General features: G+C 39.7%; 1 protein-coding gene across 1 annotated transcript in view; it reads right to left on the bottom strand.

The window, feature by feature from the left end:
* CPA6 (carboxypeptidase A6) overlaps positions 1-23,975 on the bottom strand; it is an 80,320-nt gene extending 56,345 nt beyond the window's left edge. The window contains exon 1 of the mRNA XM_015650837.2: positions 23,688-23,975. Within this exon, the coding sequence (XP_015506323.1) occupies positions 23,688-23,773 (86 nt within the window). The 5' untranslated portion in view covers positions 23,774-23,975. The remainder of the gene's footprint in view (positions 1-23,687) is intronic.
* Between the last annotated feature and the right edge of the window lie 1,687 nt (positions 23,976-25,662).

Here is a 25,662-nt window from a genome sequence, read left to right on the forward strand (position 1 = left end):
ACACTGATCTCGCAGTATGCCACAGAATTTGCTGAGCAAAAAAGTGGAAAATCTGCTTTAGGTTAAGAGAATAATGTTTAGTTTAAATGTACCTATCAAGCTTGTCATAATTTCAACACAATTGAAAAGGAGGTCAATTCCACAGGTCTTCCCTGAGCAGTGCCATAACCCTCCCACACCTTCTCCCAGGGTGCTGTGAATAGACAGAATGATTCTGTTGTATTATGGCAGTCTGAGGACACATGGGAGATGATGGTTGTAGGCCCACAAGAAAACATTGCCCTTTCTACCAACATGAGTTCATTAATAGACCAGAAAAAACCGAATTCTGACCTGCTGAGAGGCAGCACTCTGTAAAAACGATGACCACACGTGTCTTGGCAAAGCCCATCAAGAGCAGCTGTCTTCCAGCAGGTGCTAGCATCACCTGTGTTACAGGCACAGGTCTGTTCCATGTCGTGCCAGGCCACCTGACCTGACACAGCCCACAGTGAGAGATGGGCATCTCAAGACTGTTCAGACTGATAAAGACACAAATCACTTTCTAGAAGCCCTCTCTTCCTCATCTACACGTGAAATATTTCCGTAAGGACCAATGCAGTATAGAGCACAATGCAGTTAAGCTATTTTACATTCTATTTATATATCATATATGTTCTATTTTATATTCTATTTTATATTCTATTATTTATATTTTATATTAATATATTATATAGATATATTAAGGCCCTCCGTTTTCTTGCCTTTTTCCTCCTTTTTTCTTCCCAAACTTGCTGTTCTCTTATTCCAGGTCTATGACTGCTTTGAGCACTTTATTTTGAGCTTTGTGCACTAACCTAACCACTCTGCACATTCTGATGCTTCCTTGAACCAGCTGAGAATGACTTTTATTCCTGTTTCTCATTAGCAGAAGATAAATGTATATTTTTAAAATAAGGGTGACAAATAAGGATTAACAGGCAATGAATAAATTAACGGGTCTTGGTGAGGTTATTTATATAACTAAAGAGAGGTAAAATACTTCACCAAGGAATAAATGCTGTCCATAAATTATAGCTGTGTTGAGAGGCTTGATATTTAACTTCAAGGCAATCTGTGTTTACGACTAGAAGGAGAAAGATTTATATTAAATATTTAAATAATAAACTATTCCTTAAAATACTTTTCAAAAGCATTTGGCATTCTTTTCTTTTTTGTTGGTGTTAATGCACCTTGTTTTATTCAAGTCAATGGAGCTGTGCCTGCTTGCATAAACTGGTCATGAATTTTCCTATCTGCTGACATTTGTGATCTGCAGATGTTGGGGCAAAACGTTCATTGCAGGATGTTTATTGCCCTGAAATCCAAAAATCATTATTGGTATTTGTTTAAAATATACCTATCTTATATGGGCAAATAAATCTCTGCAGGACAACCCTCACAGCAACATTTGCAATCACGATCACTTCCTTTTTTCTCTCTTTTTTTTTTTTTTTTTCTCTTTTTTTTCATTTAAAAATATCCTGATTGTAGGGTGAGTTGGTGTAATATCCAGCAAAGCTGCCAATGTCAAAGTTGTCCCCATTATACCAGAAGGCTTGCTGAACTGGAGCACTTTGCAATAAAAGTCTACACCTGAAACACAGCTTGACAATGACAACAATGCGGACAAGAGAGAAATTATGTGACTTCCTGAAAACTTTTCCATTCTGCATGGAGGGAAAAGTAAACCTTTTCTGGTCAGAACTAGATGATCCTTAAGGTCCCTTCCGATGCAAACCACCCAATGGTAAACCTAGGAAGAGTCAGTATGTAGAAGAGTAGTCAAATTAGCATGGAGATATCTCAGGCAGCCTGTGAAATCTCCTGTCTTGGACTTAATGGCAGAGTAAAGGGAGTTTACTCCGTATCAGAGGAACACCCTTAATACAGTGTATTTAAAGGATTCTTTTTTGTATTCACTGTTCTGTTTTACTTTGAAACGTCTCTTCCTCTGTGGCATAAATGGGCTCTAGAATCGGAATCTATCACACTAATGTGGTCTGCATGAAATGAGTTATTTTCTTCTGATTGCTCATAAAAGAGGCTGTAGCAAGATCAGTGATGGTTAGCAATTATTAGGTTATACTCTGAATGTTGGAATAATCCAAATTTGTAGCCCATTCCTAGCAGATTCATATGGCTGTGCCTAACATGGCAATTATGTATTTTACATATAAAATAAACTGCTTGTAGTGAGCACTACAATTAAAGCTGTTCAGGTCTGCCTCTTTGCTGGAGCAAAAAAAAGTTCACTTTCAGACGTCATAATTCATATTTAGCTCATCTATCACATTTAGTATTTTGATTTTGTGAAAATGGTGGAAGTTAAGCTAGTCTTTTCTATATCTTTGCCAGCTGTACAGGAAAATAAATTACATAGGTATGTTAGATCATCTGCTTTTAATAATTTTTTACAGGAGCAGCAAAGATGGTGTTAATAAATCTTACTGTTATTGTAATATTTACAATGTAAATATAAAATAAATACTAATGGAATTCTTTTTAGTCATAGATTTCCAAACTTTTTAGTACTACTCAACTGAGAAACAGCACAATAAAAGTCAGCAATACATCCAAGTAGGAGATTAAAATATTCACACCAAAATTATGTCAAGTAGAAGACTGGGTAAGGTAGTTCCAGTACAACAAGGAACCACTGAAAAACGTGAAGGAAAAAGGAGAAAAACAGGACATTTTTTGCTTTTGATTTGTAAACAGAAAACTCTGAGGTAGCATTTAGCTCAAGGAGTACAGTCTTGAATAGCAAGAAATACCTAGTATAAATGAGTATTAAATGAACAAGTGCATTACAGATCTAGTAAAGCGTTCAGTGGTGCTGTAAAAAGGGCTGCACTGCAGGAGCCTCTGATACCTGCAGTAGTCCCACTTGCCCAGACAGTTTCCTGCCTCTAGCAACTGTTTCTGTCATGATGCCTAGGGCAAGACAATTCCCTTTGCCTTTACTTCGTGCCTCTAGCACTTTAAATTCCTTAAATACCTCTTGATGTGTTTCCAGAAAGCATATGCAATATAAAATTGCTTTGAGATTATCTGAATATTAGTATGGATCAAAAGGTGGTTATCCTTTTCAAAGCACCTTTATCAGAGCATTTCTATTTTGGAACAGTCTTCTCACCCAGAGTTAGCTGGACATACCTGTGGTAGGTGACAGCCAGCTGAACCCTTGGCTGGACAGTGTCACCCACAAGAGGAAGAGCAGTGTGGTGCTGAAATATTTTAAATTGTCCTCACTGATTCTGTTCACTTTTTTTGTCAGCAAACCAAAAATCCAAGGTAGTGTGGAGATTAACACAGTGTGGTGTGTAAGGGGATGTTTTCCCTTCTGCCCTTGAGCAAGAAACTGTGACAGCTGTGCTCAGTTTACTACAAGGGAAGCTGCCATGGGCAGACAAGCAGGTGCCTCCTCTTAAATCTTCAGCCCACTCTCAGAAACCTCTCCAGGGCTGCTGGGACTTGCCCTACATTTCTTAAACCCACTCATGGTAATATGACTCAATTTATAGTAATTTCATAAGTGAAAGCCTGGTATTAACCACTCTTGTTATTGGAGAATTTGTATTTCTTGTTATTGATGACTTGGTTTCCACAAAGGAGGGCTTCAAAAGACACCTTTTCAAATGAATTAAAGGAAGAAATGGATACTGAGAGCTCCTGCTTTGCTATTTTTGTGTTGGGTGTGGTGTATGCATAGGTAAGGAGTGTGGGGCTGGTTCATGGGGATGCACAGCTGTCCCACAGCAGGACATCCCCGTGGGCAGAGAGCACCCAATGAGGCAGGCAGGCACCACAGCACAGTCACAGCTGTGGGCTTGTGCTGACCACACGCTGCTTCTCAGCCCTGCAAGGCAGGACCTTCCCCCAGGTCCACTCAGATGGGTGCCTCAGGTACACACAAAGTAAATATTTTGCTTCCCCTGAGGTAACTTTTTACTGAAGGACAAATAGTGTTCTCTAAATATGACTCATTTCAGTCCTCAGCCAAAGTAAGAGATTGTATCAATGATCTGAACTGCTTCAGTGGTTAGGCAGTCAGCTGATTCCTAATATCTGAGGACAGCGATTTGAAGTGGTCTGGATACTTATTGACACAACAGCCTTCAGCACAGAGGATCCAACATACAGATGGTGTGAGGCAATGCTTTAAAGTAACTCCGTTTGTTCTACAGATATTGTGTTGGGTCACAAAGCAAAGAAGAGGAAAAATTTTGTTTAAATATGTTCCTGGTACAGAGCAGGTAATTGCTTCATTTTTAGGCAACACAAATCTGATTTCAATGTGAAAGTATCCTTCTGAAAAAGGAGCCAATGGCTGAGTAAAACCTTTTAAAAATGCACAAAGAAAGGAATCATGGATCGTTCTGGATGGAACCCTGTTATACCCGCAACTTATAAAAATAAGACATCACAAATAAAGAAGTTCCACATTCTCTTCCAAGACACCTCAGAGATCTCAGTATCTTTATCAACAATAAGTGAAGGAGATTAGGAAGAAACCTTTGCTGCAGACATGCTGTTTAACAGCTGCAGTATTTCAGACATCCTATCCTTTAGGTGCTAGTGTTGGGAGAGAGATAGAAGCCACATAAGCCTTTCAGTTCAGATCAGAAGTGCAGTTCTGAAGTGAATCTGGGTGTTCTTTCCCACACACATGTGGCTCTCCCTGTGACACAGCCTCTGGGTTTGTGACACACATTGCACTGGTCTGAGGGTGCATGAGCTTGATTGAACATAAACTGAGGATGCTCTGGGGGTACATGCAATACACCCCAAGCACAAATCAGCTTTTAGTCTGTGGGATAAGATCAGCCAGTCCAAAGCAAAACCCAAACAGATCCATATAGTGTAGAGAAGATCTGGTCCTCAGCACCAGCTGCTCCAGTCTCATCAGAATGTTTGTATAGCACTATCTGCTCACACAGAACCTGAAAGGGTGGTTATTTTGACTCAAAATACTTATTAATATGACTCAATTTTATTAATTATATTATTATATTTATTAATTATATTATTAATAACTAATATTAATACATATTAATATGACTCAAGACTTATAGGAAGACTCTGCTTAGATTTAAATTTAACGAAAATACTTTAAATTTACCAAAGGTAGGGTAACTCCCGGAGGAACATTTTTCCTACAGAAGACCATGTGTTTGAGAGGGTGGATGTATATCCTTCAACACTGCTTGTGGAAAACATTTTTTCCCCACTCAAATCCATGTCATTAACACATAAGCTACAAGTCATCCTGTCTTCTGCAGAGAGAAATTTCACCCTCAAGCTTTTGTCATTATTGAGGTAAATTCTAATTTGTCAATAACTACTCATGAAATTTATTTATTCCCAGAGAAACAGTAGGAGGAAAGTTAATCTATTTAGCTTACAAAAAAAATTATTAAAATTTATTTAAATACCTCAGCTATATCTTTTTTTTTTTGCATCAGCACAAGCATGAAAAAAGCCTCACCAAAATTTCTATGCTGTCAAAGGCCAATTTAATCAAAAAACACCCAGAATAACATTGGTTTTTACCAGCTCTACTTGACACAGGTTTTCTACCCACAAGGGCACTACAGGCATTGATATCTGAATGCTACCGAAGTCAGTACATACTTAAATGTGTAAAATTGTCTTTCGCAGCTCCACATTAGATTCTTATGTGAAATATTACAGTTTTAAGCAAGTGTCAATGAAACCAAAGCACTCTTCTTCAAAACCTCTCCATAAAATATTTTAATGATTCATTTATACATGTACACAGCTTCTTAAAGGTCTTTTGCAAACCCATAAATCCCCTGTTCTTACGGATTTTAGAACCTCATGCCATTAACCTAGCTTTTAAAATTAAGTGATGTAAAAGTTTAACCACTAATTCTGATGTTTCTAGCTTCTTTTGTCTCTTCAGTATTCATGTTTAGCTATTTTAGAGTAACACATAAATGTCAGCCTTAAATTAGGAAGCATTCTGTCTGAGCCAATAGTGATGTATTTTACTAAGTGATCTGATAGATTTTAGGGGCTCATTTTCCTGCTTTGAGGTTTGCATTTCACATTTATTCTGAAGGTCAATTGCCAAGAGAACGAGCTGTGTAACAAAGAAACTATCAGCTAAAGTTCACAGATGCCAAATTCCCTGGGTAGATGAGTATTTTGGGTGGTATTTGTCGACAGGAAGCCTGTTAATCTGCTCGAGTTTGGTACAGCTGCCACAGCAGTAAGTAGCATCCTGGTGCTATGTTGTTACTGTTGTAAATGCCCATGCTATCACACGTGACCGGATAAATACAGTCTAATACAGAAATAAACCAAATCCATGGCTGGTTTAGGGAGCAGAGCAGGGTGGCTGCTAACTTGCCATTTGCTATCACTCTGGATGTGAAAGTGAAGAGATTCTGTAATTCTCCTTAATGCTCACGCTTAATGAGCAACACCTAAAACTTGCCATTGGGAATCCTCTAAAGAGCAGAGTACCTGCTGAATTCCCTTGTCATGTTACTATTCACAGTGAAAAAAAGGGAAGAAGCAGAGCTCTTTTATTTATGCTCTCTTATACCTATGTCATAAGTGAAACTATTTTATTGATTTTCAAATCAGTTTAAGGGCATACTTAATAATACCACACTACAACATCTTTTTATATTAGATTGTGAAAGATTGATAATCCATTCTGTGGCCCATTGCTGGTCTGAGGTTTGATGGCAGTAGCAATTTTTAAATAAGCACTAATTTGGAAGAGAAGTGGGAGCACCATTATCACAAGGACAGGGAGTGCAAGAAGATGGAGGCAGTGAGTGGAAAGGCTGCTTAGAAGGCATCTGTATGAAAACTCTTGATTGTCACTCAGCATAACACACTGGTGCAGTCAGTGGAACCTGTGACAAATAGCACACAGGGCCAGCAAGGAGTGACATCTGCAACCCTCTGTTTTCCCAGTCACTGCTGACTTTGAGTCTTCAAACAGTTTGTGCAGACTATAAGAGAAGTTTAAGAAATTATGGATACCGGAAAATAAAAGCATTAGTTTATTTACCTGCTGGCTTTGAGCATACAGGTGCATAGTGGAAACTTATTTTCCATAGTATTTCAGGTATTTTTGATTGCACGGTCTGAGCAGAAAAAAAAAAAAGGTAATTATTAATGAATATAACTTACTCCATGACTTCAGAAGTAAGCTATATACATACTGAAGTATCAGATGTAGGAGCAAGTGTACCGGGATGCTGTAACCAATCCAGAAATGGAATAGATTAAGAGCAAACTATTTAAATTCCTTGATTTCCTATATCACCTAATTTGGAAACTACTGATACTCCTTTAAAGCAATTTTATGTTTTATTAGGTCTCAACATTCAGGAGATAATCAAGACTCTTTTTTTCCTAACAGCAGATTCCATCTGCTTTTAAAAGCAGTAAGGTGTTTCTCTGCAGAACACATTAAGTCAAGATATACACAAATGGGCCCTTTTACATATCTTGAATGTCTTTGAGTGTAGAACTGTTGGAGATGCAGGATCACAGTTCTTGTAGTACTGTACATTTGTCCCAGTTCTGATCAGAAATGCATATTTAGAGGCTCAGAAGAGCAAGGCCATAAGCCCTAAGCACGGGGACTGAGTGTGAAGGTTTCCTGCAAGGAGATCATCTGAAGTGAGAGAAGGGAGGGGAATAAAGCTAAATATTAAATGTTAAAACCAGGAACACATGGCAGTCCAGACAGCCCGATAAAGCATGTGGCAAACTCAAAGGACCAATTTAAAGCTGGCAATATGAAGTCTGTTTAGGCTGTCAAAGAATCAGATGTGTCATGCCTGGAAGACTCTTTTTACTTCACTGACTCTTTACTTAGGGGTTCTGTGATTGATATCCCAAAAGATATTTTGGGATAAAACATTTAAAATTTAATGGGAGGTATTGTGATCACCAACATAATTAATTTATTATTTTTTTTTAAACAAGAGGTTGAAGTTACTTCTTGCCAGTTTAAAACACACAAAAAGTGACCCTTTAAATAGTTTATCTTACAATAGTGTTTTGGACTTAACTGGGCTCAAAATCTGTTACCAATATGACTTAATTTATGGAGAAATGTTTGTAAAATGGAGTACAGAGTGTCTTATTTCATTTAATAAACTCAGTTTACAGCTAAATAATACAAATATTTGTGTAGAAATGTGGAGCGAGGTTGGGAAAATATCACAGCATGAATTAAGATGAATTTACATGCATTATGGTTTCATTCACTTCGGAGAATTTAGTAACTTCAGGAGAAAACTTCATTTAGTATCATCTGTTCAACACATGAATTTTCTTAGCCAATACTGCTCAGAATTATACAGATCCTGAATCAATATCTGAGTTTTTCCCCAAAAGTTCAATAGGTAAACAAAAAAAAAATCAGAAAATTGGATGGCAGTGTTATTTATTTTATCTAAAGGGACAACAAATCCATAGGCTTGAAGGAAAAGTATGACTTGAAAAATACTCTTTAAGCAGAGAAATAAGGCAGTAGGATTTGGGAATCCCTTATGCTACCAAGAAAAGAAACATAATCTACTTTTGGGGAGCTCTGCTAAACAGAAAAGGCAGAGCTGTTATTAGATGGTAAGGTTTTACTTCCAGAGAGATAAAAAAAAGGCTTAATGCTCTGAACAGAAACTTGTGAAAATTTCACTTATTTTCCTCAAATTAAGAAGCATTCATGTTTGGCTGGATTCTGATTTTGTTGTAATTCCATCAAAACATCCCTGCAGTATCTTGGCTGCTCTCCCAAAACTCTTGCCTGGCACAGCAGTGACTCTGTGTTTTCAAAATTGAAGGTGTGGCTACAACTGAGTCATGGCTCAGAACAGTCACTGAACACTCACTGAATGTGACATGATGATTTTGGCTCTTCTGCTGGAAGAAGGCAGGGTGGTGAAGGGGCTGCTTGGAAACATTCAGGGCACTGACAACACACAGCAAGCTCCATTAGTGCCACTCTCTGTGCTGGAGCCGTGTGGCATCTGTGGTAATAAGCAGATGTTTTATGCATTGCTAAAACAACTTACAGTTGATTTCTTGAGACATGCCATTACATTCGTTTATTACTTGATTGTTAAAAAGCATTACCACACTGATTATTTGTTTAACATCAGTCTGGAACCTAATTTGCTAAACTATGACAAACCACAAATGCAGAGATCTCCTTTAAGTATTGTGCCTTTGTCACTGAAATACCAAACTTGCCATTTGAGGTTTTATGTAATTCATTTTGTTTAGACAATTCACTGCTGTGTGCTCAGAATAAACCACTCTATGCTGCAGAAATTGGATTTATGAAACATGGTGTAAACATGTTCTGCCTAAGAGCAGGCAGACAGCAGATGCCTAGGGCATTCTGTAATTGTCCTGGGAACACAGTTTCTAAATCATCTCAGATTTATTACTGTAATTTTCATCACATACCTGATGTAGTAAAGGTTTCTTAAGTTTTCTTTATAGTTTTTATCTGAAAAAGACATATTGTTTAGTCTACCTGACTGCATGACATCATGCTGTTGATAGCTTCTGTATGAAAGACCATTACATCTGTGTGTGTTGCTTTCACTTATCAGGTTTGGAGGTGTCATGGGTAATGATGTACATACTTGTGTGAAGGTATAAAAATATACTTGTAGCTTTTAGTGAAAAGGGACATTGCTAGCAACTTCATCCAGGATGTGTTTACACTGGAATGAAATAACCAGGGTACATATCTCTCAGAGCCATTCCTTATGACCTCTTCCTCGCTCCTCTTTTTTGATCCCTATTTCCAAATATATCAAATATGATATCCTATTTCTCACACAGAGAAAACTACAAACCCAGGCAAATACACCAACAAAATCCAAGGGGATCCAGCAGAATGGGATACCAAGTTTAGAGGGTGTCAGTGGAGTCTTGCACTCAGGCATCAATTATTTCTCAGCTTTGCTCACATCTACTCAACATATTACAAAACAGAGATTTGTCTGTTGATACTTGAAAACTTCCTAAGTAGGATTTAATACCTCTCTTGATAAAATAACTCAAAAAAATTAATGAAATGCTGGAGAGAGCTGCTAGCTCCTTAAACAAATCATCCCATCAGCATTTCTTCCCTTCTGTCCAGCTGAAACCAAATCCCTAAACTGGAAACATTCATAATAATAAAAAAAATGTTGAGCTTATTTTCACCTGGATAAGACTGCTATTTATCATACTGTCTGGGCCCACTGTCCAAAAGACCTGTTTTAGAGCTGAAACTGCTATTGTCTGATTATACTGCAGTCACACAACAGCAAAGATCTGGAATTACGTGCTGAGCCAGCGGGTAGTAAAATGCCTCAATCCCTACTCAGAACGGTTCTGCAGGATGTTTACAAGGAGAAATGAGGACAAAGAAGTAGAAGAGGGGTGAGAACTGAGAAGCAGGTATGAGGAAAAGTGGCAGGTTTTTACACAGCAGGCTGTAATCTCAGCTCAGCACCTGCATAGCCAGCAAAAGGAAAGGTTCTTTGAAAAAGACAGCTGAGAAACTATGTACATAGGCTTTCTGTGGGAGAACTTTTGATGCCAAATGCTATTTCCATCCAGGAGCTGCTGCTTGCCAAGATATGTCCCCCAAGCAGCATTTTCACTAAAAACCTCCTGCTGCTGCTGTAGCACCCAGTGTGTTTATGAGACAGAGCTTCTACGTACTTACTCCCATCTAAAGGTGAAATGCTGAGCTAGGGAAGGTTGGTTGGTCTATTTGATTTTGCTGAGTTTTTGGCAGGTAAATAGGATGTATCTCAATTTGACTGAAATGGTCTTGAAGAGTGAGATGAAATTTCAAATAAAAAAATATATAATGTTTGTATTGTTTTATGCTATCATGAATGCACAAATTATGAAATCTGTTATCAGTATTGAACCTCTGCTTTGCTCTATATTTTCTACTGGAAAAGGATAGTTGCTTTCATGGGATTTATCAAAAATGCAAGCAAAAGGGTTGTTTTTTTTTTTTTTAAATTAGCAGCAAGAGAACATGTTCACCAAACACTAAACCCAGATCCCAGATGGGGAGTTGTGTTTAATTTTTATTTTTTAAAATCCATGCAATATCACATTCTTTGCTTTTATACACTTTCAATTTAAGTGTACACTGGGATAAATTAATAGGGTGAATTCATTTCCATTTGCATTTATTGCAGTCTAAAAAGCTGCAATGGGAAATATTTACATTTTGAGCTACACTTGATATGCTATGTCAATTAATACCATGCAAATGTAGAGCTTTAAAAAGCCCCTTAAATTGTTAGCTCCATATTTCTGCAGCTTCTTTCTTATTATACTTTTTTTTGTGACCAGCTATCATTCCATCAAGTTTCATGGAAAATGGGGTTGTCATGCTCCATGGCTAAGAACAAGTTGCCAAACACTCATATTATGCAAGAACCAGCACAATAGATGAGGTGATATTTTGTGTTTATGTTGGAATTTTGCTTTTTCTGTCTCAAATGAAAAATATTCATTTTTCAATATTCTTTTGCTGCGCTTCCATTTTTGCTTTTGTAAAATAGAGAGGAGTGACCTAAGCCATACATCAGGATAATGTGTGGTCAAAACAGCAGAGGCCTCTTTGGCTGCCAAGCTCAACCAAGAGGCAACATTTCCTTCAGTTAATCCTTACCATAAGACAACTCTTACTTCTCTCTTCATAAACTGTAATTTAAAACTCTCCCTTGTTTCACATGAGTAATGATTAAAGTTAAAACAACAAACTCCCACACGCAACAGGGACACAAGTTGTGAATGCAGTGAAGATTGTTTGGTGTTCCTGTTTTATGAGCAAGACGTCACTGCTAAAGGCAAGCATCTGCGTGTTCCTCACAGACAACAGATTCCAGTCTTCTTCTGAGATTACTTCATTGTATGGCATCTGGTGTTTTATAGCCATGCAGTTTAGAAAGAAATACTCTCTCTGCAGTTTTATAACTTTAGAAATATTACCTTAAATTTGCCCATTTATTTATTTATTCTTGTGAGAAGCAGAGGTCTTTATGCAACAATTAATTTAAAAGTTCATAGTTTGCTTGAAGTTTGTGCTATTTTTTTCTCCTGAAAAAAAGTAGTGTTTTCCAGTGAGCCAGAGGGACTTTCGTTGCTACATCCACCCTAACAATTCATTTTTCCATTGGGTGCTGTAAAACTGGTCCTCCCAGTAAGATCCCTGAATTTCCCTTCTGCATAAAGTCCTTTTTTGTTTGTTCTAATTATTTTAGGTTTTAAGAGAATTATTATCTTGCATTTTTATTGGCTAGCTATTAGCTACTCTGTTAAGACTGTATTTTATTAGATCTGATAACTGAAATCTGGTAGATCCATTACTTGCGGAATAAACATTTAAAATGTATGTCTCTTCCCTCAGCTAATGTCACTTCACAGTGAATACAAGTGAATATTAGGAACCTCTTTCCTCAGATCTGGTTTTCACAGACCTGTCCCCTTTAACCACCCAGGGGAAGGTTTTTCCTCTCCTGCCTGCTTCTTTTTCCCTGATACAACTGTGCAGGCTGCGGTGGCGTGACTCGCTGCAGGCTCTGCAACCAAATGCCTTCTAATTCAAAGACCACCCCGAGTGCAGTTGTCACACATAAAAGCTCATATGTATTTTTTCAGTAGAGATAATGGTGGCTGGATTAAAGGCAAACAATGCAGAAAGATCAGATTTCACAGGGCACAGTGTGCATCCCTCACTCTCTGCTATTCTGTAACCTAAACTGTTTCATGGCACTGTCTCGCTGTCTGCAAATTGTTAGGACTGATCTCATCTGACAAGGTAAAATCTGTGGGTTTTGATCTCACTCTTACAGTTTCATTCAGAAGAAGCAAAAAATCAGGTTTTCCTGGTCCATGGAGCCCTTCACTCACCATTCCTCTGTAGACCTTTCATAGGATTTGGAGAGGTAGCCCCTCATAAAAAAGAGACATAAGGCTTAACTCATCCTGAGCACTACGCTATTCAGACTTCTAAACATGTAGAACAACGACTTTACTCCACTTTTCCATAATCTCCCAAAGGCTTAAGAAAACTAATTTTTCTATACTGTTTTCTCATGTTTGTGGGTGATACATGCTAATCATTACAAACTGTCCTGCACCTTGGTCAGGCAGGGGCAGCCTGTGCTGACTACCAGACTTTTGAGGTGCTTTTTTGTCCATCACTCATCATAGAGTAAGAAAACCACCACTTAATTTATGAAGAAGGGGTGATAAGTCAAATGAAGAGAGATGAACATAGAAAAAATAGCACACTGGTGGGTGGCATGCCACCCACTGGCTAAGAGCTAAGAATAGAGACAGTGGATGCTAGCAGGGGCACTGACAGTCTTGTAGTCTCCAGGTCTGTGACACCTCTTAGCTTGCTTCTGAACTGCAAAAGCACCTGAACTCACTACACCTAGTTTCTAATTTGATATTTTTGGCAGGTAAGGCTAGATGTAAGGCCTTGAAAGATATAACTACTTCATGTGGCAAACAACATATGCTATAGACAGGAGGAAAGGCTGAAGACCCCAAATCTTCCCTCACCCAGTTTGAGCTTGAAATACCCACATTTCTGTCTCTGTGTTGGCCCAGAACCACCTGGCAAGAGTAGATCAGCAACTTTGTCATGTGTCTGTCTGACAGAGATTGATAAAAATCTTCTTCACGGAGAGGGTTGTCAAGCACTGGAACAGGCTGTCCACAGTTGTGGTTGAATCATCATTCTCAACCATTCCTGGAGATCTTTAAAACACATATGGATGTGGTACTTAGGAACATGGTTCAGGAGTGGACTCTGCTGTGATAGGTTACCAGTTAGACTCAGTGATCTTCAAGGTCTTTTATAAACTAAACATTCTATGGTTCTATAATTTTATGACCAGATGATGTCCCTTTGCCTGGGGCCTCTGAGAGATATGATACACCAAATGTGCTCAGAACTGCACAGCTCATGGCAAGCAGACAGGACAGGGCTCCTCCCAAGACCTGGTCTGGACACAGGAGCCTTCTGTTCCTGTGTTTCCCACTCCTTGCAGCTGCTTCAGAGGGAGAATCACCCTTCTCTCTCAGGACAACTTAGTGCTGAACAATAAAACCCCTTGCAGCAGTGACCAAAACTTGTGTAATTAAATATTTCACTGCAGTTTGTATTCTAGGCTAGGCCTCAGAAAATACATCAGTAATTATTTTTATGCTGCTGGATAGTGGATACAAAAGATTTTATCCTTTACACACAAATGCTTTGATTTCCTCTGAAGCCTTTTTTTTTTTTGCTATATCAAAACATGACTACATGTTAGACTATTTCAAAACTAAGAGAACTGCTTCTGGTAAAAGCAAAATAAAAGAACCTCAGCTGAACAAACTGAAGGTGAAATTATTTGATTTTTCAAAAGGAAAAGCAAATTTCTTAGATTTTATATTCTATTAATGATCTTCAATTACATTTTTTACCATTGTTGCTACCACAGGCAGATGGATCAGGGATCCATCCTGTTGATAAGGACATGCTGTGCTGTCTTTGTGCCGCTGGGTATGTTTACACTGTGTGTTACTGGCAAGGACACAAGCTCATTCTGCAGAGAGATCTGAGTTACCAGCCCAGACTTGGCATTGTGCTTGCACGGTGACTCCTGTTATTTGGTGTTAATTTTGGACAAAGAGGTTTTTTGCCTGCTTATGCTATAAAGCTCAGGTATTATTTCCCTGAAAGGTGAAAAGGTCCAAGTTTTATTTCCCTGAAAATATGAAACTGTGCTGCAAGCAAAAAGACAGAGCTATTAATAAAACATACTTAATTAAATATCTTCCCTGCTTTCTTGTCATGTAATAGCTATTGTTTGCCTAGCACCAACCTATTTAATAAATAGAGGCTATTTTTTCTGTAGGCCCTATCATGCCAGTCTCGCTTGTTATGTAAAGAAGAACTTACAGCTTCTTCAGACATTAGACATAATGAAATCCTTTTGCTTCAAAAACCCACAGGATGATGGTTAGTACCAAGGTTAAATTTTATTTTGGTTTTCCACTTTCAGGAGAATACTTACTTGAAAATAAGCATCCTATTATTCTCTCTTTGAGTCTGAAACACTCATCTGTGATTGTTTCATTGGCATAGGTCTGCAGAAGAATCTGGCAAACAGGACTGATCAAGATGCCAAATTCTGCTGAGGTAAACCATGGTGTGCTCTTTGGAATACACACCTGGAATTAACTGGTTTCAGACAGCTCTCCCTAGTGCAAAGGGAGACTAACACACTCTAGGTACCCAGGCAGGTACCAAAAACCCAGCCATTCCTGCCCCTTCCCTGTGCCAACACAAACACAGAGGCTCTGCAGCAGCCAAATCACAACCTGATAAGCTGTCAATTAGTCCCAGACGAAAAAGAATGAAGATTGGGGTTTGGTTTTTCTCTCTGTGCTCCTGGAATTGTCTTTCTGTTGGCAGAGAAGTGCCAGTCCCTGAGCAGAGGCTGCACATCTGGAAGAGCAGAAACATAACTGACTGCCGTGGCAGCAGGTGGCCACTAGCGTGGGCTAGCTGGGTTTGGCTGTACGACTGCACTGCAGCCTCAGAGTAGCATCTGGTGGTAATCTTAGTAGGAGTATGGTGGAATAAATCGAAGAGTTTTTCATTAGACCTGCTAAAGTAATTTAGAATAGTTTGGGTTGGAAGGAACCTTTAAAGCCATCTACTTCAATGCTCCCAGAGGGGTATTTTTCACTAGTTCAGGTTGCCCGGAGAGGTGGTAGATGATCCATCCCTGGAAGCCTTCAAGGTCAGTTTAGATGGAGCTCTGGGCAACCAGAGCTGTTTCAGTACATTGTTCCATTGTTTCAGTATTCTCACTGTAGAAGATTTCTTTCATCTACCCAGTCTAAATCAACCCTCTTTTAGTTTACAACCATTACCCATTGTCGTATTCCTACAGTCCCTGCTAAAAAGTTTGTCCCCATCTTTCTTATAAGCTCCCAATAAGTACTGAGAGGTGGCAATATGGTCTCCCCACAATCTTCCCTTCTCTAGGCTGAACAACCCCAACTCTCACAGCCTTTCCTCACAGGAGAGATGCTCCAGTCCTCTGACCATTTTTGTGACCCTCCTCTGGACTTGTTCCAATAGGTCCATGTCCTTCTTATGTTGGGGTCCTCAAGGCTGGATGCACTGGAGCACTCCATGTGCGGTCTCATGAGAGATGGGGCAGAATCACCTCCCTTGTTCTGCTGGCCATACTTCTGTTGGTGCAGCCCAGGATATGACTGGTTTTCTGGGTTGTGAATGCCTAGAATTTATTTAAAATCTCAAACAAAAAGAGCTTCTATTTTATCTCTGAGTTAACAATGAGGTACTGCTAACTGTATCTTTACTATTCTGAAGATATTTGAAATACAGTATAAGAAACAGTAAGTTATTCTTAGAATAATTTTACCACAATAAACCTCCTACAAACTCATTTCCAAGGTCCTGCTGTAGTAGTCCCCCTGTATCACAGCCTTAACTGAGCTGTGGAAGATAAAGAAAAGAAAAACTGTTTTGATATGGTAGGATACATCTGTTCTTTCTGCAGTTGTATTTAAGCAACCTAGAACATCTTCTTTCTGGAAAATGCTGTTTTGTGTATTGCTTTGTGTGGTAACTTTATGGTGTGGATTAACTTTAAATAAATACACTTTAAGTCCCATTGTTCCCCAGAGGAAGAGGAGGCTCAGCAGAGCATTGTTCTCCTGAGTATCCAGCCTGCACAGGCAGACACAGAAGGAAAGAGTTCATGCTCTCTGTCCACTGCTGGATTCCAGCTCCCATCCCATCCTCCTCATTTGGCAAGTTCAAGGTACAAAATAAGAGAAAAAACTGAATTTATTGTCCCCATCCATTTGTTGGTCTGAGTATATTTTTAATTCAGAGTACTTTGGCTTACGAACCCTTAGGTGCCTTGCACAAAATTCAGTTTTGGAACTTTTTTTGCCAGTATTTTCCTGAAAATCACTGTCTGTTTAAGGTCTGATTCTGATCTGAAATACTGAGGTGAAAATTACAAGCACCCTTGAAATTCATGTACTTTTTGCTGTAATACCAACATCAAATCAGAACCATAACTTTTAACCATATGTACAGCCATGTGAATGAAGCCTTTAAATCAGAATCATAATTAACTGAAAATAAATTAGAATTAGGCTTAATTGTCTCCAGAACTTTCCTGACTGTGGATTTGTTCTTGCAAATCTGAGACCAGCAAGAAATGGGTGTGTCTTACACACAGTAGACTTCCCAGAGAGAGGTCTAATATATAACTGTAATTATTGGCTCTCATTTTCCAACTAAACCTGCTTATCATAGATAAGATGGAGAGCATGGGTTTCACTTGTTTTCTGCATGAAAAACAATACTGATAACATAAATATGTAAGTAAGGTGGACAGGGGACAGTAACAATGCTATTTATTTTAAATTATTTTCTACTTTTTGTTTTGTATCGAGAAAAATTCTTTTAATCTCCTGCTTGAGAGCAAAACAAATCATATTGGCTGGGGAGTAAAAATACTGACTGTTGAGCTACACTGTTCTCAGTTTTTTGTGCTATATGCATGCTCACAGCAGGTTTTGTTTGCAAACTGAAGAGATGCCCAATATATGATCAATACAACTGCTTGTTTCCTGACTTTTGCATGAACATTATGTACGTAGTGCCCTCTTAAATATTATGTTCTACTACAGAAGAGAGAGTACAATTTCTACTATGTATTCAGAAGTAAAACTAAGGGGAAAACATAAGTGAAGAGCCATTCTGAAAAACAGAGATGACATAGTTTACCTCCAGGAGATAGTGAGAGATGATTGATGGTGTCCATTCACCTTCAACTGGGTACAACATCAAATGTTTCCTACAGCATTTTGACCGTGTAAGACCATTTCAGACGTATGGATGACATTTTTACAGATACTAAGATTTCAGGAGATGAGACTTTGGGATCCTGTTTATTTTGCAGTTTGGGATACAGTTCTATGCAGTGTATGAAGCTAAGGGTTCCCTATAAAATATCAGCAGTGTATTCAAGGAAAGCAGGTTTTTAACCTCCCTTTGTCAAATTCACTCCTTTCAGCAGTGTGAGTTTCTTTCTGGACTAAAAGTAGGTTCCACTGTCTTTTATGTAAATTGCTCACATATTTTAAACTCCTTTTTTCTTTAATAAAAAAAAAAAAATCTCTATGTAGATGTAATTTATATAGTGTCTGTCCCCTGTTAAGTGCTTGTTAAGTCCTGTACAAAACGTTCAGATTTGAGAACTTCATTTTAAGGAGCCTATGAATGTGAACTCACAGGAGCAATGTCTGGAAGTGAGTATAGTGTAAAAGTGGGAGCTTTGGAGTTCACTCTAACTACCAGAAGCTCTGAGAAAAGCTGTATTTCTTTGCCTGCTTAGCTTCATGAAACAGTGAAGCTGGTGTATCCAAAGAGGATGCTTCAGACTGAGGGTCTAGGCAGATTTTATATGTAAATTCCTTACTTTGAAAAGTATCTTTTTCTAAGTACCTCTTGGATGTATCCCAGTTTGGGTTTTTTTTTGCAGAACATAAATGCTGGATGTAACCCTGAACATGAATTTTCTTTTATAATAGACTACATTTCCATTTGTAACATACACACTTATAAAAATGAGGAAAGTGCGTTTACTGGAATCTCTTTCACACTTCCAAAAGAATCATTCTTACTGAAAAGCCATAGGTTGTATATAAGGTAGGAAACCTAGGACAGGTTCAAAACACCTAAGTATGGGTGCAAGCTTTGCCCATGTCTTGATATTTTATATCTTGCCTTACTTTCCATGCTTTTGTCCCCATTTTCTCCACCTGCAGAGGTCAGAAGCCACAGCACCGGGCAATGGTGTCCCAGTTTGAATAAGTATGGGAACCAGGCTCACACAGTGACATGAACCTGTGTATCAATTTAGATAAAGCCATAATAAACTTGGAGCCTCCTTGCCTGGCATGCAGTTCACCTAGGTAGTGAGAATGTGTGTAATGTTGTTCCAATTACTTAAAAAAAAAAAAGAGGGAAGGAAAGAGTAACCGAAACACTTTGTATTTTTTATTTATAATGAGGAGGACAGAGAAACTTTAAAAGGTAAATTTATCATGCTTGGACATAAAGGAGAAAAATAATCAAAACTTGATTTTTTCCTATAGGACAACATAAATATATTATTCTGCGGGGGGAATATCAGGTAATGAGAAAGCACATAATTAGAGCTGTGGTGTTGGGAATAGGTAAGAATAGGTAAGTGGTCCCAGATCTGCTGTGGATTTCACTGATCTGTGCTGGTTTCACGAATCAGTGGTGTTTGAGTACAGAATTATTGGTTATTTTAAAAAAAGGAATACTTAAATTGTTTTTGCCAGAGCGCTCACAGCTTTTCACCTCTTAGAAGCTCCCTGACACCATCCAGAGAAGCACTGGGTTTGGTTTTCATCTGAATGAATATAATTACCTTCCCTCTCACGCTGTTGGTGTGCTTTCCAAATGCTTTTTTTGCCAGTTGTGTTCATGACATTTTACTTTGACTTGGGGGTGGGGAGGGAGAACTGAGCAGCAGGGAGAAAGAACTTTTTTTACATAGCAGAGCTTTCAGTCTGATTAGAACATTTGGAAAAAATCTGCAGAGGGAATAACACAGGAGGAGTTCCTTTCCACTTCTCAATTCCCTCAGCAACTCATTTTCGTCACACTCCCATGTGTTTTTTCCATGACACAGAACAATTGCCAGCCATTGTGTGTAAGATACTGTGGGATCAGAGGTACTTAGTTATGGTATGTAAGGGTGTTAATGGGCATTAAAATACCTGAAATTTGCTGAATGCTCTCAGATTTGATATCTGTCCTTATCTACATGAACAGTTGGTTTATGCAATTTTCCGGATGTCATGTCCCAGTAGCTACAGCATAGTATAATTTGGATTACAGAACCTTTCTTTACTGTTCTCTGTTTCTTTGCTCCACATGACTCCCAGATTATTTGATGTGCTTGTTATACCATAAACATGTACCGTAGCCTTCATCTGACCAAGAGAAATGATAATTATCTGAAGAATAACAGTTTGGAGGAGTTACCATCTTGATCCAATATTTAAAAAGACCCAAATCTTTACAAGATCTCTAAGAGCAGAACCTTAGAGAAAAACCAGACAAGTTATTTAAGCCTTTGCTTGCACTTGGTCATTTGCAAGTGAGAGAAGAGGTGAGATGAGGCACACTATTGAAAAGGCTTTGAAACAAGCCTTTTCAGAAGTCTTTTTTTAGAACAAAAAGTAGGGGAGAAATTGGAGGCAACATGCTGAGCCACCATGTACAGGTGGAGGTAGATGAACTGAAGTAAAAATATTCTAGTAGTGATTTTTAAGGAACAAATGAGAGAGATATTTTCTACTCTGAGAAATATTGACCTCCTAATGGGAAGCCATCTCCTTCTTCATAGGATTCCCAAGAGTAGGCAGATTGCTGCATTTGGTAAAAAACCCTCACAAAACTCCATCTGCTCCAGCACCCTACTCTGTAAAACTATCAAAAGGTTCATTTTATGTCTCTTGCTTCCTTTAACTGGAAGAAACAGTGAACAACTGATCTCTGTCTACTAGGTCCACATGTCTCAAAGTTTGTAGACATCTCTTAGGGCCTAAATTGCTTCTATTGGAGACCAAGGACTTCTAGTTTACTTGGTTTTTCAGGAATTTAAACCATTCCCATGTATTTGGTTATCCTTGCTGATCCTGTGTGAACTTCTGGTAACTGTGTCCTGAAAAATCCTCTTAAATATTCCACATCTACTCTGTCCAAACCCTGATGTGTGTGTGTGTACGTGTCTCCCATTTTTCCACTTCTCCTGGAACCTCTGGACAGAACATACAAAGGCAGGAAAGAAAACAGTATGTGTGAGTATAGTTTTGAATTTGCTGTTGGTGGCTGATTAGCAGTGTCTTCTAGAGAGCTCCTCTTGAGCTCCTTCTGGCACAAGAGCACAGAGGCAGGCTTAACTCCTGCGTATGTCTGAGGCAGAAGGCAAATACAAGTGTCCCTCAGTCTTTCCAAGATCTCTGTGTGCTTATCCCTCTTTGCTGAGACTCCCAAAGAGTCTCCCAAGGACTTTCAAATCCTTGCTGACTTCCCAAAGGTATCTAGAGCACATTTACTTAGAGATGTGCCCATATAGGCATACCTGGCCCGCTTGACATAGTTTGGAGAAACATGTTAGTTAGTAGTTAAACCAGTTAGTTAATTGTCTTGGGTCTGAGTCCTCAGTTAAAGAGTTATGATTATGTGTGCCTCCAAGTGCTGACCTAAGTTTATGAGAAATGTTTCCATTGCTTTGTTTTCATTCTTTTTTTTATTCTTTTTCTTTTTCTCTCATTGTTTTGCCCTTATACTAATGACTTTTCCCTTTATAATACAGCTTGTGACACAACAGAAATTACTAGGATTCACAGATGTTTCTTGGCACAAAAAGAAGTCAGTTTGTTGGGACACCCCTTTTAATGGTGAACATCAGCAAACTATGCACCTCCTAACTGGCTTCCTGAAAAAAAAAAATATCAAAAATTTTTCCCCTTGAGTGACAGTCAGGTTCAGCAGTAATGGCTATACTTGCTCAACTGCTTCTAATCAATGGCACACACAGAAGAATTGAAATGATTCTGCCCTGGACACTGTGATGATGACAGATGGACAAGATACATTCATAATTCTGTAGAAACCTCCATGCCATTTCAGATTGACTTTCCACCATCTTTTATTGACACAAATAATGCCGGGATAGTAGAAATGGAAAATATTAGTAGAGTGGGGAAAATATTAACTTGTTTTTCCAGTTTGTGTTACACATGTGGTACACATTCTGGTTTCTGTTTTGAATATTGACCACATTTTCAGCAAGGCTTTTAAATGTATCTCGGCCCCCTACGACAATTGCCTATTGGCCAAGAGTTGTTATTATTAATGCTAGCTTTTTTTTTATTATTTATTTTATTTTTTTGGGGCAGTGGTTTGCTTGCCCAACTTTTGGAAGCTGACAAGAAGTCTCATTTTTTTTTGGACTAGAGTATATGCAAAAGCTTCTAAAACAGAGATCAACAAGAGAGAGCTTGGGCAGCTCTTTCACCTGTCATCTTGGGAATATGAAATTCTGAAACAAGAAAATTGTTTTTAAAACTTTGAACAAAATTGTTGATTAATGAGCCGAGGTACAATATTTGAATTTTTATGCATGTTATTCTATTTGAACCAACTCAACTATAGTTGACAATGTCACTTAAACCTAGAGGATAGTAAAATATGTATTTTGACATTCAGTCAAAACTAGCAGATAACTTATGTAATTAATATTCAGAAAAATTTAAGCACCAGCACTGACAATTTATTATTCATCTTCACGTCATCTGGAAACAAACTGAATGCTATCTTGAATTAAAAAAAATCAAGACCATGGAGACCATGCCTGTGCTATTGGCTTCAGGCAGAGAGAACAGAGCTGTTGCACAAAACTTACAGCAGGACCCTGGCTTTAAAGAACAGTTCAGGTTTCTGTCCTGCTGCTTTTTGGCACTGTCAGGAGCACTCCTGACTGTGGTGGCCTGTTTGATTTCACAGTGCAGACAGATACTGGGGTGTGAGGAACTGAACAGAGATGGTGAAACAGCTGTCAAATGTTTAACTATTTTCTATCACTAATAGTGACCTGGGGTGAATGGCTTCATATCACATTACCAAACCCTTGAAGCTTAAGGAATGTTTTTTTAAGCTTCATTTTAGTAGGGGAATTTCTATGCCTGGCTTGGCTACTCCAATAAAATAAAAAGAATAATACAGCTCATACTTCCACAGAGAGGCAGGCTTATCCTGATGAATTTGCTGGTCACTTTGAAAGAATTTTATACTGTATGTTGACACATGCCACTGGCTTCTAATGCTCCTATATTTGACTGCCTTTTCATTTGCATCATAAACTTGTTATGTTAAATACCTACTAAAAACAAAGTCTGTAAACCGGGCAAAGAACATACACTTTGGAGGCAAGTTCACTTTTACTACAACTTAGTTCAATCTTTTCCTTTCTAACACGAATTTGAACTGCCATTGGAACAAGAAAGAAGTATATTTTGAAATGCACGTGAAAGTTTTAGTCTCCACTTGCTTACCGTAGAGTTCCCTTATTGCTTGAACTTCTTATGTATTCCCTAATTTGAGCGCACACTGTTAACTTTGTAGAAACAATTTAAAGTTCCAGTACAATTGTATCCTAAAGGAAAATACAAATCTTCATTCATTTCAGAGCACGGTGGAACCTCAAAACCTTTTATTTCCCCCCGGTATAATCGCAATTCCCTTTCCCAAAGAGACACTCGAACTTTTTTCTTTTCCCTCAACGCAGCATCCTTCCTTTGGCTAGCAGTGACTCGCAGCACCTTTTTCAAGAACCACACGATACAACCGCCAGCAGACAAGCCCACGAGCGGGTCGGGGGCGGGAGGGACGCCCGAGCTCGCAGACACCGGCCGGCTGTGGCCGGCGGTGCGGAGGGAGCGCGGCCGCGGCGCTGCCCCGGGCGGAGCGGGGCGCCGGGCGGACTTACCCGGCGTAGCGGCCGCGGTGGCCGCGGAGCGGTAGCGCAGCCTGGAGGCAGAGCAGACAAAGGGGCAGGAGCCCGCGGAGCGGCATCGTGCGGGGCCGCGCCGGCACCGTCGGCACCGTCACCACCGGCACGGCCACCCCCGTCAGCGCCGCCGCCGCCGCGCCCGCCCCAGGTGGCGGCTGTGCCGCGCACACAAAGCCGGGGCCGGGGCCGGGAGGAGCGGGGTGCTCGGAGGTGTCGCTGCTCGCCAGCGGCGAGGGCAGAAAGCCGGCGGAGGACGCCCGTCGGCCGCCGCCCCGCCACGCCTGGGCACGGGGATGGGGATGGGGACGGGACGGGACTGGGCGGGGAGGCGCCCGCCCGCCCGCCGGGGAGGGCCGGGGGTGAGGGGGGTGCGCGGCCCCGCCGCCGCCCAGCCCGGGGGGAGCCCGGGGGGAGCCCGGGGGGAGCCCGGGGGGAGCCCGGGGGGCCAGCAAGGGCAGGGCATAGCCGAGGAACCCCCGCGGGCACGGCGGCTCCGTCGGGGCCGGCAGGACGAGGGGTGCCGCGGGTTAGGCTTCGGCCGCAGGTGCGGCGAGGCAGCCGGCCAAGGGACTCAGTGCAAAGTCAGTGGCATCGGGGGATTATCGATGAGGCTCCCCCGGCTGGGCTAGAGCTGAGGCTGATGAGAGAGCAGAGACACACTTGCATGAAACAAAGGGTGGTAGAGAGACCATTAGGAACTGTAAAGGCAGGAGAAAGTGGGATTTTAAGTTACCGGTGTGGTCAAAATCTTGTGTCTGAGTAGTGAGAATGGAAGAGACACAGATACAATAGAACGAATTAAAAGCCCAGCATGATTTTAAAACTGGGCTTTTACCGTCTCTTCCACACTGGTGAGGATGGAAGATTCATGTAAATAGAAGTCATTGGAGCACTGAGAATAACAAGGAAAATGGGGAGAATTTTGTTGCAAATAATTGTAGTTTATAGAAAACACATGGTAGTAGCAGTTATAGAATATGTAGGTAACAATATAATGCAAATATGGAATAAATGGATAGCCCCTTTGATACCTTTATGTTGAATTTACTAAAAAGGAGCAAAAAATGTTTCAAACCCAACTGGTTCTCAGGTTCTCAGAGAAAAATGAACAAGTGGGCTGTAGACAAATAAAACCAGCTGACATTTGAACGTGTGAGAACTACTCTAAATCCCTGTTAATGTTTCAGAAACACAGGGAGCCTTTTGAAAAAGGACTGTATTAAATCACACACACTTTGTATTCTCTGGCTGAAAGGCAAACAAGCTTTTTCCTTTGTCTTGTACATACTGGCACAAAATCTGACAGTAGCTGTGTGATAGAGTCTGGAGGTGGAAAAGACTTTGTCCAAGGCAGATTATTCTCTTCAGTCTGGTTATTGGTGTTCTCTCCCTTGAGCTTCCCATCTCTCCATAACATGCCCTGCTTAAAATCTCAAATTTATATCTGGTGAGAATATGCAGAGGTGAATGTGTGTGTGCTTACATGCTGTACATCTCTTGTTGAAAACACTTTCTGTTAAGTACAGGCAAGCCCCCAAATCTGTTCTGTGAATCTTCAGTCTTAAAATAAATGCAACTTCAACTTTACAAACATCTGTTTAATAAAAGCTCTCTCTGTTCAGAAGTGACTTTAAAGGTAGAGTTGAGTAACTGACTTTTGAAGGGCGTAAGTATGGTATTAAAGCAAAACCTACTGCTTTATTACACATTTACTTTTCTTACTGTGTATCCTTGCTACACCTGAAGTGCACCGGTAGTACACAAATTTATTTAAATGTTAAAAAAATGTAGCTTGGCTATTATTCTAAAGTTTTTGTTTTCCCGACAAAAACTCAACTCTGTTGGAATTAGTAAGAATTTTTATTTTGGCATCTGATTGTAGATTAGTTTGGCTATTATTCTAAAAAATATGCTTTCAAGAGGAAAATGTGGCTTCATTTGAGTTAGAGAG

Source organism: Parus major, chromosome 2 (assembly GCF_001522545.3).
Source record: "Parus major isolate Abel chromosome 2, Parus_major1.1, whole genome shotgun sequence".
Classification (NCBI taxonomy): domain Eukaryota; kingdom Metazoa; phylum Chordata; class Aves; order Passeriformes; family Paridae; genus Parus; species Parus major.